Source organism: Terrapene carolina, unplaced genomic scaffold (genome assembly GCF_002925995.2).
Source record: "Terrapene carolina triunguis isolate 2854851 unplaced genomic scaffold, T_m_triunguis-2.0 Scaffold66, whole genome shotgun sequence".
In the NCBI taxonomy this organism is placed as follows: domain Eukaryota; kingdom Metazoa; phylum Chordata; order Testudines; family Emydidae; genus Terrapene; species Terrapene triunguis.
The window spans coordinates 36,079,609-36,093,945 of record NW_020664417.1 but is presented as its reverse complement, the minus strand read 5'-3'; the positions used below and the strand labels follow the sequence as shown (position 1 = coordinate 36,093,945).

General features: G+C 46.5%; 1 protein-coding gene across 1 annotated transcript; it reads right to left on the bottom strand.

Annotated features, from left to right (window-relative positions):
* Positions 1-54: 54 nt before the first annotated feature.
* SAP30 (Sin3A associated protein 30) lies at positions 55-13,280 on the bottom strand. Its single transcript, XM_024194749.2, has 4 exons — positions 12,437-13,280; positions 10,260-10,382; positions 2,791-2,889; positions 55-379 (listed from the first exon to the last, which is right to left on the bottom strand). The coding sequence occupies exons 1-4, from the start codon at positions 12,746-12,748 to the stop codon at positions 257-259; spliced, it is 657 nt and encodes a 218-aa protein (XP_024050517.1). The 5' UTR covers positions 12,749-13,280; the 3' UTR covers positions 55-256.
* Between the last annotated feature and the right edge of the window lie 1,057 nt (positions 13,281-14,337).

The following is a 14,337-nucleotide window of genomic DNA, read 5'->3' as shown; positions in this document are numbered from 1 at the left end:
AATAACTCACTAAATAAGTTACAAACACACACACACACACACGAACACTTGAGCAACAGTATTAATAATATTTATTTAAAATACTTTTGCTGAGGAAATCTCATTTTAGAGGAAGTTGTTTTTCAGTGAGTCAGCAAGACCATGAAAAATAAGATCAGAGACAAGTTCTCTGAAAAAAAAGTTACAAAGAAAGCTTCTGCATGTCAAAAACAGTCTTTAGATCTGCAACTTGAGTATTAGTCCCATTTTTTCCATCCTAGTGAACACCACTGTCCATCTTTAGATCTGGTTTGTTCTTGTCATTCTTCACTGAGTAGATGAAATATGTTAAGGTATCCTTTTCATTCACTGGAATAGTCCTGAAATGGCAACCAATTATCTATAAAGAGAAAGTTTAAGGAAATTAAATAGCCATTTGGTTATATACAATCAACAAGTTCACATTTTGTAGATAAGGGAACTAAAATTCAGAATTAACACAGAGTTGACATCTATTCCTTTTTTAAAGATTTGATCAAACAGATCAATACTTTGCCTCCATCCAACAGTCTGGATCACACAAGGATTAGGCATTGAATCATTTCAGTACTCAAAAGTATGAATTGCAGCAGATTGACCCAATCCAGCGAAATCCATGGCTTTCTCAGCTACACAAAGCTGACCTTTCAGAAGAGAGGTAAGAGTCCACAAAAGGTACTCGGGAGTGTGTACAGTGCTTGAGTGTAGAATATAATAGTAGAAATGGGAAATCCCGGATCATTATTATATTGGAAGGGTCCTGCATTTGATCATTTTTGGAGGGGTTAATGAGCTTGTCCATGGGTTTTTTAACCTGATTATAAAGAGGAAGACGTAATAACTGAGCAGTCAGCAAGGGTGAAGTTCAGCTTTGGTCACGGCCATTTAAACTGGTCAAATTTTTCAAAAAGGCTCCTACCTCACTTAATTGCTTTTGAATTTTTTTTTTTTTTACCCTTTATGAATTTAAGACTGTTGGTTACAAGATGTATCTAAGTAGGGAGCAGTGGTAGAAACAATTCCTCCTGCCAGTTACTGTGGATTTGTAATATCACTCTCTCCCTTGTTGCTGTGAAAAATGCCTATACATGCTGGGGAGGAGGAGGAGAAAATGACTACACAAAGTTTAGTCAAAGGCACAAAGTAAACCAAAAAAATGCCTCTTAATCTTTTAGTTACTGTAATCTTAACAGTTACTTGTGAAGACAGTAAATTAACCATTTAGAGAGATGATGTTTAAGTGACAGTGTACCTTTAAAGTTTAATTCTAGCTGACTGACTAAAGCATCCATACTGCATTAGGACATCTGGGGACTCAATGAACATGCTCAGAATTTCCTGGCATCATTCCCAAGAACCAAGTTTGCTATAAATGGTGATCAGCTGGGGAATCACAGATGACACCTCTGGGAAGAAGGTGGTTCTAAAACACTGAATCTGGCACTTCATGGCCACTGGAGAAGCAACAAAAGCTAGTTTTAGCCCGCACTGTTCTTCCCAGAAGTCTGGCAATACAGAACAGTACAAGTTGCTTGTAGACTAGCCAGAGTTTTATAGTAGCTTATAGTTTTATTCTTCCTGTTATAAAGTATTTTATGATATACAACTAAATCAGTTATTTCAACTCACATTTCTTCCAATTTAATAAGTGCTCATACTTTGTCTGAGGTCGCATACAAAGAGAATATACAGTGCTGATTTTAAACTCATACTTGCAGTTGCAAAAATGTTGGCAACATACTGTTCTTTTACAGACCAGCCTCTTGCATACATTTAAGAATTTTGGCTTTAATCCACACTGATTGGTGGAGAGATCTACAAAATGCCTACACACAAATGCAATTCACCATAACATTTCATAAAACTAGACACAACACAATGAAGATTCAGATAGCATTCCAGATGTGTGTGTTTGCAATGCAAAATGGAGTCTATTTTTTTTTAAAGTAAAAGCTTTGCCACATTTTAAATGATTTGTTTTGACTAGAATACTGATCTTTTCGCAAGTAAATTATATTTTCAGAAGACCGAAATTTGCAAACATGCTAGCATTCTGTTGTACTTACAGATACTTCTGTATTTTTGTGGCTCTTAGTTTTGCAAGTTTCCACACTTACAAGAAGAGACATGAAATCGGATGCCTAGATTTCACATTAAGTTACTATTACTTGTGCCCATATTTCTATTAATTGTACTTTTAAACTATACTAGAACTTTACTGCAAAAATAAAAGACTTAATTCTGCCTTTAGCTGCAAAGGTGCAGTGTCATTGAAGCCTATAGTTTTGCAGTGAGGTAACTGAGTGTAGATTTAGGCCAATTGTTTGTCTTAAGCTACATGTTTCTGAATAGCAGTGTTGCAATTCTATAAACTACTTCAGGATTCTTTCCGAGTACATACTTCTAAACCTGACTTCCTTCCTCTAACCTGAGCTTTTACTTTTGATTTTCTTTCTTAACTGAGTGCTCTTGGCTTAGGAGTTGGGGACAGAAAGACCAGATAATTGAGGGGAAACTAGATAAGTAACTTCATTTTATTTTCCAATCCAATCCACATGTTCTCTTTATGCAAAGAGAAGAGTTTGTGGCGCAGGATACAATCTGATTATAATGCAGTGGTATATTAACTATGGCAATTATAGATAACTTTTATAGTTGACTAAAGACAAGAATATGCTACTCATGCTAATATGTTGGTAAGGATCACATTTTCCAGAGCCACAAGTAATAGTAAATTACATTGTCTGCTACTGAACAGACACTCATACGTACTTCAACAAGCTGTGCTTTGTTAAGTCCTGGTCTGGTCTGTAACTTGAAGTGTCTTTTGTACCTTCGAAGTGTGTTTACTTGTAACTGATATAAGTCAACCTAGAAAGGAAGAAGGATATCATTAAAGATAGCTGGGCTAAAGAGAGGATTAATTTGTTATTAATCGTAATGTACTTATGATTTAAAAGGTGAAGTAATAAACAAGTATGGAAACTAAGTTGAAGGCAGAAGCCTAGTTTCTCCACTTCTGGGATATGCATATGTTAAATATCATCCTGCTGACCCAGCCAGCCTTTAGTAGGCATTCAGCATAGAATAATGTTTTGAACTCATCTTCCCTCCTCTCCCCCAAAGACACTTAAAAGTAGAGTTAAGGCTTATTTCTGTGCTGAATGTCCACCACACCTTTTCTCCCTCTTAGGTGTGGAGAGTCATATTTGGCACTAATTTGTGGACTCAGCTCAGTTTCATTTTTTCATTCATAGTTTGACTTTAATATGACCAAGCAAAGGCATAATACTAGTCAATCATTAATGCAAGGTCAAGAACTGTGCTCTCAGGATGCCCTATAGTAGTATTTCATTAGTCAAAACTTTGCAGACACGATGTACAAGAAATAGTACAGCTGTGCCATAACATCTGTGCAATAGGAGACTGAAAAAAACTAGCATGCTATAAGTTTCTTTAGTTTGGAGTGGCAGAAGAGAACAGTTGTTCGTGATCTGTGAATATATTGCCTCTACACAGCCACAATGTAGGAGTTATGTGCATAGCCAGAGTCCCACAGAATTATTGTCCATCAGGAGTTAGCATCTCCTTAAGTCCTACATTTCATAGGCCACGGATATAAATACCCACACCTCAGCCCAATGCTCCCTCAGTTTCTCTATTCCCAGAAGATCTATTTAGAGGGCATCACCTAGAGAACAAACATTACTATTAAGAAACCCCTTTTTCCTCTTTTCTGACTTGATCACCACACAGCCCCACTGTAGCAGTAACCTCCCTGAGAAGATAGTTTGACTGAGAAGACCTGCTAAGTGAAAATGATTGCAACACTGCCCTTCCAAAACCAACATCTTGATGTCATGAGAATTGTGAAGTGATTAACTTAATACTATGAAGCAACCTTAATGATAGTTTTTAGGCTAAGTAGGCGAGCTCTTGCACACTTGGAAACTGGCCAAGCTTAGAATGGTGCCAGCCTCACAGCTCCTCCATAACCAAAGAATGGTGAAGAGGTGTGTCATTTGCCCCGTCTTCCCAGAATCAGATGCCTATGTGTTATATCTAGGGCCCTACCAAATTCACGGCTATGAAAACATGTCACAGCCCAGGAAATATGGTCTTTTGTGTGCTTTTACCCTATACTATACAGATTTCACAGATGAGACCAGCGTTTCTCAAATTGGGGGTCCTGACCCAAAAGGGAGTTGCAGGAGGGTTGCAAAGTTATTTTAGGGGAGGGTCGCGGTATTGCCACCCTTACTTGGCCGAACGCCAAGCTCTGCAGGCAGCAGCGCAATACCGTACCATGCTATCCTTACTTCTGCACTGCTACTGGCGGTGGCTCTGCCTTCAGAGCTGGGCTCCCGGCCAGAAGCCGCCGCTCTCCAGTTGCCCAGTTCTGAAAGCAGTCGCTGCCAGCAGCAGTGCAGAAGTAAGGGCAGTAGTACCGCAAACCCCGCCCCCCCCAATAACCTTGCGACTCCCCCACAACTCCTTTTTGGATCAGGACCCTTACAATTACAACACCATGAAATTTCAGATTTAAATATCTGAAATAATGAAATTTACAATTTTTAAAATCCTATGACTGTGAAACTAACCAAAATGGATCATGAATTTGGTAGGGCCCTAGTTATATCTGATTTGTCCAGGGGAGTCCCATTCCCCAAACCAGTATTTGATTTGAGAAGCCTTTACTCCACCTGAGTAGAAAGGCAGATTAAGCTTTCCACAAGGTTCCAGAAGCTAGCAGTGCTGGGGATACCTTTTCCATCAGTGAGAATGTGCAGAAGCCACTACAAAGAACTACTGGTCCTGAGAACTCAGGTGGAGGCCAAGGCATCCTAGGAGGACCCTTCCTCTTCTTCGAAGGAGACCTTGATTTCGTATTCAAGAGGCCACTGATGCAACAAGTGGAAGAACATACAGCCACACACATCTAAGATGCATGATACCCATATGGAGGAAAACCTGGGTAAGAAACTCTGGTGTTGTCAAGAGTTGACAACTGAGGCTCTTCAGATGTGTTCCTGACCTAGACTTCTTTTGGAAGTGCAGCTGCAGCAGTCTGGCAAGGGACTTGCTTTTTATGATCCAGAGAAATCCATAGCACAAGATCAGTTGCATCAAGAACTGCAGACCCCACAGGAAAACAAAAAAAAAAAAATCAGTTTCTGAGTATATCAATTCTATGGTTCCATGAGCACTGTGGAGTCATCTATGCGATGCAGGAGTGTGGATGAAAAGGCAATTTTAGATAAAATTTTCTATTAACTGATGAATGGATCTTACAAGGAAGAGAAACAGGACTCAACAAAAACGACAAAAGGAAGCTGAAAGACTAAGATCTTTGCCATACTACTAATACCTGAAGACACTTTGGGTATGTCTACACTGCTATTAAAGACCTGCAGCTGAACCATGTCAGCTGACTTGGGCTTGCGGGGCTCGGGCTATGGGCTGTTTAATTGCAGTACAGATGTTGGGGCCCGGGCTGGAACCTGAGCTCTGGGATTCTCCCCTGAGCCCTAATGTCTACACTGCAATTAAACAGCCCTGTTTAAGTCAGGGCCAGCCACAGGGGTTTAACTGCAGTGTAGACATACCCCCTCAGGACATATGGATTGCCAACACCACTTGAAGGAGCAAGTTCTGAAGCAGAGTCTTAAAAGTGCTTTTGGGGGCCTTTTGGAGAAAGTCTCACAGGCATCACAGCCTCCAGCTGAGTGCTCTTTCCCAGGTAATGCCCATCTGATTACCTAGACAGGGGAAAAAGGGAGGAGGTGTTGCCTTATATTTAATAATGTACACACTTGGACTGAGGTGGAGATGGACCTAGGAGACGGAAGTGTTGAAAGTCTCTGGGTTAGGCTAAAAGGGGTAAAAAACAAGGGTGATGTCATGCTAGGAGTCTACTACAGGCCACCTAACCAGGTGGAAGAGGTGGATGAGGCTTTTTTTAAACAACTAACAAAATCATCTAAAGCTCAAGATTTGGTGGTGATGGGGGACTTCAACTATCCAGATACACCTCTACCTCAATATAACGCTGTCCTCGGGAGCCAAAAAATCTTACCGTGTTATAGGTGAAACCGCGTTATATTGAACTTGCTTTGATCCACCTGAGTGCGCAGCCCCGCCCCCCCGGAGCACTGCTTTACCGCGTTATAGCCGAATTTGTGTTATATCGGGTCGCATTATATCGAGGTAGAGGTGTATATGTTGGGAAAATAACACAGCAGGGCACAGACTATCCAATAAGTTCTTGGACTGCATTGCAGAAAACTTTTTATTTCAGAAGGTTGAAAAAGCTACTGGGGGAAGCTGTTCTAGATTTGATTTTAACAAATAGGGAGGAACTCGCTGAGAATTTGAAAGTGGAAGGCAGCTTGGGTGAAAGTGATCATGAAATCATAGAGTTCACAATTCTAAGGAAGAGTAGAAGGGAGTACAGGAAAATAGAGACAATGGATTTCAGGAAGGCGGATTTTGGTACGCTCAGAGAGCTGATAGGTAAAGTCCCATGGGAATCAAGGAAAAACAACTGAGGAGAGTTGGCAGTATTTCAAAGGGACACTATTAAGGGCCCAAAAGCAAGCTATTCCGCTGGGTAGGAAAGATAGAAAATGTGGCAAAAGACCAGCTTGGCTTAACCACAAGATCTTGCATGATCTAAAAAAATAAAAAGGAGTCATATAAAAAATGGAAACTTGGACAGATTACAAAGGATGAATATAGGCAAACAACACAGGAATGCAGGGGCAAGATTAGAAAGGCAAAGGCACAAAATTAGCTCAAACTAGCTACAGGAATAAAGGGAAACAAGAAGACTTTTTATCAATACATTAGAAGCAAGAGGAAGACCAAGGACAGGGTAGGCCCACTGCTCAGTGAGGAGGGAGAAACAGTAACAGGAAACTTTGAAATGGCAGAGATGCTCAATGACTTCTTTGTTTCGGTCTTCACCGAGAAGTCTGAAGGAATGCCTAACATAGTGAATGCTAATGGGAAGCGGTTAGGTTTGGAAGATAAAATAAAAAAAGAACAAGTTAAAAATCACTTAGAAAAGTTAGATGCCTGCAAGTCACCAGGGCCTGATGAAATGCATCCTAGAATACTCAAGGAGCTAATAGAGGAGGTATCTGAGCCTCTAGCTATTATCTTTGGAAAATCATGGGAGACAGATGAGATTCCAGAAAACTTGAAAAGGGCAAATATAGTGCCCATCTATAAAAAGGGAAATAAAAACAACCCAGGAAAGTACAGACCAGTTAGTTTAACTTCTGTGCCAGGGAAGATAATGGAGCAAGTAATTAAGGAAATCATCTGCAAACACTTGGAAGGTGGTAAGGTGATAGGGAATAGCCAGCATGGATTTGTAAAGAACAAATCATGTCAAACCAATCTGATAGCTTTCTTTGATAGGATAACAAGTCTTGTGGATAAGGGAGAAGCGGTGGATGTGGTATACCTAGAGCAGGGGTCTCAAACACACCGCTCGCGGGGTTCTTCCCTGTGGCCCACCAAGCTCCCCGCTGCCCCCCCTCGTCCCCTCCCCAGCGCGCCACGTTGTCCCCCGTCCTCCCCCACCGGCCGGATCCGGCCCCTCAGGGCTTTGGATCCGGCCTGCGGATTTGCCAACCCCATGGTGTTGAGGGCCCCGCGCTGCTCCGGGAAGCCGTGGACACCCCGTCCCTGTGGCCCTGGGGAGAGGGGGCGCAGAGAGCTCCGTGAACTGCTGTTGCCTGTGGTTACCTCCCCTGAAACTCCCATTGGCCGGGAACGGGGAACCGTGGCCAATGGGAGCTTTGGGAGAGGTACCTGTAGGCAAGAGCAGTGCAGGGAGCTCTCTGCTCCCCCTCCCCTCGGGGCCGCAGGGACGCGGTGCCTGCCTCTTCCCGGAGCGGAGTGGCACGGGGCCGGCAGGGAGCCTACCCTGGCCCTGATGCGCGCCCCTGCCACCCCAGAGCCGCTCCAGGTAACTGGCACCGGGCCGGAACCCGAACCCCTCCTGCACCCCAACTCCCTGCCCTGAGCCTCCTGCCTGCACCCCAACCTCCTGCCACACCCCACACTCCCTCCTGCATCCCAACCCCCTGCTGTGATCCCGCTGCCACACCCCATGCCCCTCCTGCACCCCAACCCCCTGCCCTGAGCCCCCTGCCACACTCCATGCCCCTCCTGCACCCCAACCCCCTGCCCTGAGCCCCCTGCTGCACCCCGCAGGCAGGGGCAAGGGTGGAATGGGGGGGGCAGGGCCGGGGACAGCGGGAGGCGGGTGATGCGGCCCTCGGGCCAACGTACGAGTCCTCATGTGGCCCTCCTGGTGATTCTAGTTTGAGACCCCTGACCTAGACTTTAGTAAGGCATTTGATATGGTCTCACATGATATTCTTGTCAATAAACTAGGCAAATACAACTTAGATTGGGCTACTATAAGGAGGGTGCATAACGGGCTGGATAACCGTACTCAGAGACAGAGGGTCCTGTGGCACCTTTAAGACTAACAGAAGTATTGGGAGCATAAGCTTTTGTGGGTAAGAACCTCACTTCTTCAGATGCAAGTATCTGAAGAAGTGAGGTTCTTACCCACGAAAGCTTATGCTCCCAATACTTCTGTTAGTCTTAAAGGTGCCACAGGACCCTCTGTTGCTTTTTACAGATTCAGACTAACACGGCTACCCCTCTGATACCGTACTCAGAGAGTAGTTATTAATGGTTCCCAATCCTGCTGGAAAGGTATAACAAGTGGGGTTCCGCAGGGGTCTGTTTTGGGACCGGCTCTGTTCAATATCTTCATCAACGACTTAGATATTGGCATAGAAAGTATGCTTATTAAGTTTGCAGATGATATCAAACTGGGAGGGATTGCAACTGCTTTGGAGAATAGGGTCATAATTCAAAATGATCTGGACAAGTTGGAGAAATGGTCTGAGGTAAACAGGATGAAGTTTAATAAAGACAAATGCAAAGTGCTCCACTTAGGAAGAAAAAAATCAGTTTCACACATACAGAAGGGGAAGAGACTGTCTAGGAAGGAGTACAGCAGAAAGAGATCTAGGGGTTATAGTGGACCACAAGCTAAATATGAGTCAACAGTGTGATGCTGTTGCAAAAAAAGCAAACATGATTCTGGGATGCATTAACAGGTGTGTTGTGAGCAAGACACGAGAAGTCATTCTTCCACTCTACTCTGCATTGGTTAGGCCTCAACTGGAGTATTGTGTCCAGTTCTGGGCACCGCATTTCAAGAAAGAGGTGGAGAAATTGGAGAGGGTCCAGAGAAGAGCAACAAGAATGATTAAAGGTCTAGAGAACATGACTATGAAGGAAGGCTGAAAGAATTGGGTTTGTTTAGTTTGGAAAAGAGAAGACTGAGAGGGGACATGATAGCAGTTTTCAGGTATCTAAAAGGGTGTCATAAACAGAAGGGAGAAAACTTGTTCATTTTAGCCTCTAAGGATAGAACAAGATGCAATGGACTTAAACTGCAGCAAGGGGGGTTTAGGTTGGACATTAGGAAAAAGTTCCTAACTGTCAGGGTGGTTAAACACTGGAATAAACTGCCTAGGGAGGTTGTGGAATCTCCATCTCTGGAGATATTTAAGAGTAGGTTAGATAAATGTCTATCAGGGATGGTCTAGACAGTATTTGGTCCTGCCATGAGGGCAGGGGACTGAACTCGATGACCTCTAGAGGTCCCTTCCAGCCCTAGAATCTATGAAATGAAGAACATAGCAAGTCAAGATGATTGCCTTTTAAACTCCATTTTCCTACATTAATCTGCCATCTCCTGCAATGTTAGGAATCACGGGAATTAAGTATGCCCTCTAACTGCCAATTCCTACTCAAAAATAGTTCTGGTACTGCATGGCTAAGCACATGGCTCCTACACTGGGAATCTGTGGAGAAAATGTCATGAAGGAGAAATCTTTATCAAAGTTAAAATTGGTATATATATAATTCCAACTTTCTTTTCTGGGAAAAATACTGTGTGTAAAATAAAATGAAAACATATCTATCAATTAAATTATATATGTTAATATCTTAGAATATATAATTATATTACAACTAATACAGAAACATTAAAATATTACATAAATATTAATGAAGTGCGTGAAACAGGCGCTCTCTCCCGCCCCTTGAACAAATTAACATTGGAAAAAATTGCATTAACACAGACTTGGTAGCAATCAAGAACAAGCTTTACATGACAATAGCCAGGACAACTATTCAGCTACCTCTGGAGTGTCGATGTCTTGTACTGGTGAGTCACCATCATCATCACTGCCTTTTCTCTTTCTTCTGTTTCGCACACTCTGAATTAAGTTTTTGTGGAAGTCACAAATATAAAGATGTCTTGCCTAAAAAAGTAGCAGTGTATGTTTTAAACACAATTCCACACTAGTCTAACATCCAGGAAATACATGATAATGCAAATTACACGTTGCAGTAATTTACCATGAAGTATATCCATCAAGAGGTTCTGGTGACATTAACTAGAGTTTAAGAATTCTGCTTCTACCAGAACCCACAAGATAAAATTTGGTATGCTATAACTTACTGCATCCCATTTGGCCTAGAAAACTCCTTGTATCACTGTACTGCTGCAGTGAGTCAATTCAAAATTGGTATTAACTGGCTGTAGAGAGAGCCAAGTACAGCCCTCTTACATTATTCATCAGAATGCAGGGAATGGGGTATGAAAATTACTTTGCAGTTCTGTTAAATGGACAAAAAAGCAAGATTTCAGCGGTCTCACTTTCCTTAGTTTTACTTCCACCGTCCATGAAAAGTCATTGTAAATAAAGGACTTATACATCTATTTTTTTTTTTAATTTCCTTTTTCTAGGAATTAGCTCATTTTGAGATTAAGGGCCAGTAGTTAAGTGCCTAAATACTTGAAAAAATCGGGCAAGAAGTTCTTTTATAGAGGAAATATATACATACACATAGGGCTACTGTGCACCAGTAGCTCCCACTGGCTTCAACTGGAGCTGTGGGGGTGGGAATAAAGCACTTAGAAAGTTAAATTTGGGATGATAAAAACAAATTGGAGGCCTAAATGAAATTTCTTTACACATATAAACCGAAACATTGGAGTCCTAAGCTTTTCCTTTTGTTAATGCAAAAGAGCTTTCTTTGCCCATTTAGAGTTCGCTTAAGTTTACTTCACAAGAGCTCTCTCATAAACCATGATTCAAAGAGAAAGCTCCCAACCACCAACAGAAGCACAAATACAAATTAGCAACCATTTTTCCCAAACCCATTTTTCCCATGAGTTTACACAATCTCTTGAGGATGGTAACTGTAACAAGCATATTAGAAGCCCTTTTTTGGGGCAGCATCGCCTAACACTTCTGCTGTGTCAAGTAAAAATAAATCGCCTTTTCAAATACTCGTGCATTTCAGTACTCATTAGGGAAGGAAACCGGCAGACATTTGCTCTGCAGATTAACACTGCTCTGAATCTTAGAAATCTATCTGCTACCAAAGGGTGTTTCTTTCTCAGCAGACTGGGGAAGGGAGACAGGGGCTCGTCCTGCCTGCGCACAGTGACACAAGCTTGTGGCGATTTCTCGTACAGACAGAGGAGCACTACGAAGAGCCTGATGGCTGCCAAGCGGAAGACACGGTGGCAAAGAGAGACGCGCAGCATTACAACACGCGGCTGAGCGGCCAAGTGTGCTGCCCTCACTAGAGTCAGCCACACAAACATGCAGAGTCCCTGCTCTGGAAGGGCGGCGGGCGGGACGTGCAGCCCCCAGCTTCTCCTGCAGTAGGGGGGCAGCTGGACAAACAGCCTCCCTCTGGAATACCAGCCTGACTTTTCCGGAGGGAGAAGACGGGAAGAGGAAGAAAAAGCAGGAGTCTCTTTCCCCTCCTCCCCCATTACACTGAGCAGAAGCAGTTTAAGCTTCACTCACTCTTCCAGCGTCAGCCGATCGTACCAAGGGCAAAGCCCAACACCGTTTAACACAGAAGTCTCACACTCGTTGCGGCGCGGAAGGGGGAAGTAGTTTAAGCCTTTGTGGGGGTGACTCTTGAGGCCGGAGTAAGGCTCCGGGAAGGGGGTGAGCGATTGTGCAGTGCGCCCTGCGCGGAGAGCTGCAACGCGGCGCCTCAGACACATTGTCCCGTCAATAGCGACAACAGAAGCCCCAAGGCGCTTCCCCGATACCCCCACACGGGAGGGCTCCCACCAGCCGCGGATCTCCTTGCCTTGGGGGCGCTCGGGGCCGGTGACCCCGCAGGAGTAGCCGTGACCGCCTGCCACGATGAGCGCACTGCAGGAAGAGAGGAGACTCACTCACTGGCCGGCCCTGACTGCCCCTCACGCCCGGCCCCGGGCACCCTCCCTCTGCCCCAGAGGCGCGCAGCGACAGCGGACTTGGGGAGGGGGTTTTCCGTCACTTACGCTCTTGTCCAGCTCGATCTTCACCTTCTTCTGTGAGATGCTCTTCTGGATCCTCTTGCTGAAGCTGGCGTTACCGGCGGCTCGGCTGCACCTCTCACCTTCCTCTCGCAGGCAGCACAGCTGCCCAGCCCCAGGGCCAGCACCACCGGGGGGCCCTGCGGAACCGGCGGCACCTGCGGCAGCGCCAGGACCTAACCCCGGCGCCGGCACCTCCACGGTGGCGGCTGCATTGGCCACAACAGCAGCAACGACGGTGGCGGCGACAGCATCCCCCCCTCTCTGGGTCACCTCTTCGGGGGCGAACCCGTTCATTGCCCCAGCAGTGTCCCGATCCCAGCAGAGGAAGCCACCGACCCGCCCGGGCTCCTCACCCGCCTGCGCCGCCCCTTTGTCCGGCAGAGGAGCAGGATCCGTCCCTGCCGCCCGGACTGAATCAAACTTCCCCGCTGTCTGTGCGCTTGGCTGCAAGGGAGGGATTTAAACCTGCCCCATCGGCAGCCGCCCCTGAGAGAGGCAGCGTCCCCTACAGGGGGCACGATCCTCCCCTGGAGGGTCACCTCCGTCCCCCTGGCTCCCGGCAGACAGAGCCCCCGCAACAGGGGGCACAACCCCTCCCCCAAGGGCAAACAAGGGCTCCTTCAAGGGGCACAGCGAGATCTCCGCTCGGCCCCCCGCCACTCGAGTCGGGGCCCGAGGCTGCTGGGGGACTCCTTGCGGCGGCCAAGCGCCTCACTCTGTAAAAGCCACGTCCATCCCCCGGGTCACCCCGCTTCCTCCTTCCCCCACTGTCATGTGGGGACTTTTCAGCTGTTTCCTATGTAACAACAGCAGCACCCAGCCTGCGGCTCCGCTCCGCAATGCGCATGCGGGCTCCCGCCTCAGGGGGCTCATGGGAGCTGTAGTTTCTATCATTGCAGCGTCGGCAAGGGCGGGGAGGGCTGAAAAACTACAGCTCCCCAAATGCACCGCGCGAGTAGGGCTTGCGGTGGGCCTGGAGGGCCGCTGTATACGTTTATGAGGCTGCCCCCCTCCATCTGATGGGGGCGGGGCAAGATTGGTAACTGCGTTCTCCTCCGCTGAACAGGCAAGAGTCTCCTCCTCAGTTCCCGTCAGCCCTGGAGGTGGCGCAGCGCTAGGCCCTGCTCCTGCTCTGCTTCCTCATTCAAAAACTGGCAGAGCAGCAGCCGTTAAGATTTGAAATACGTCTGTGTGGAAGAAGCTGAAGCGGAGCCGCTCGGGCCCTCCCCGCCTATAAAGCCACTTCTCAGCGGCGCTGGCTGAGCCTAACCCGCTGTTCCCTGCCCGGAACTAGGTCCCTAAGCGCCGCTGCTGCCAAAGCGGCTCAGCCCAGCCCGGCAGACCCCATCTCTGCCTCGTGGTTTGCGCTGGCGGGCGGAGGTGCTGTGTGTGCGGCGGGTTATTCCGGGTGGTGGTCGGGCCTTGCGTGAGAGGCGGGGAAATGACCCCCTGCGCCCCACGGCGGCTGTCGCTTGGTTCCATCAAGCAACAGGCAGCTCTGTCCTTTGGGAGCGTCCCTTCCCCTCCCCGCGCCGAAGGCGTTTCCCTGGCCAGCGACGGCCATGTTTGCGCGCGGACGCCTCAGGGGGCTGCAGAGCTGCCTGCTGTGTGCGCGGTGACTAGCTCCCCTGCTCCACCAATGTGTGAAAAGGGGCTCGCTCGAGTGAGGCAGCCCTTGCTCCTGCAGCGCCCCCGCTCGTAGTTACCCCCAGAAAAGGCAGGAGAGTTTTTGTCTCCCAAACGACACCGCATTCGCGTGCCAGGTCAGCGGCGCACAAAGCAACTGCAAGCCCGAGAGCGCGATTTCCATTTCTCAGCGCGTTTTTCTCTAGTGCTGTCGTCGCGCACAGATCTCACCGAGGGGTCGCGCCAGGAAAGTTTTT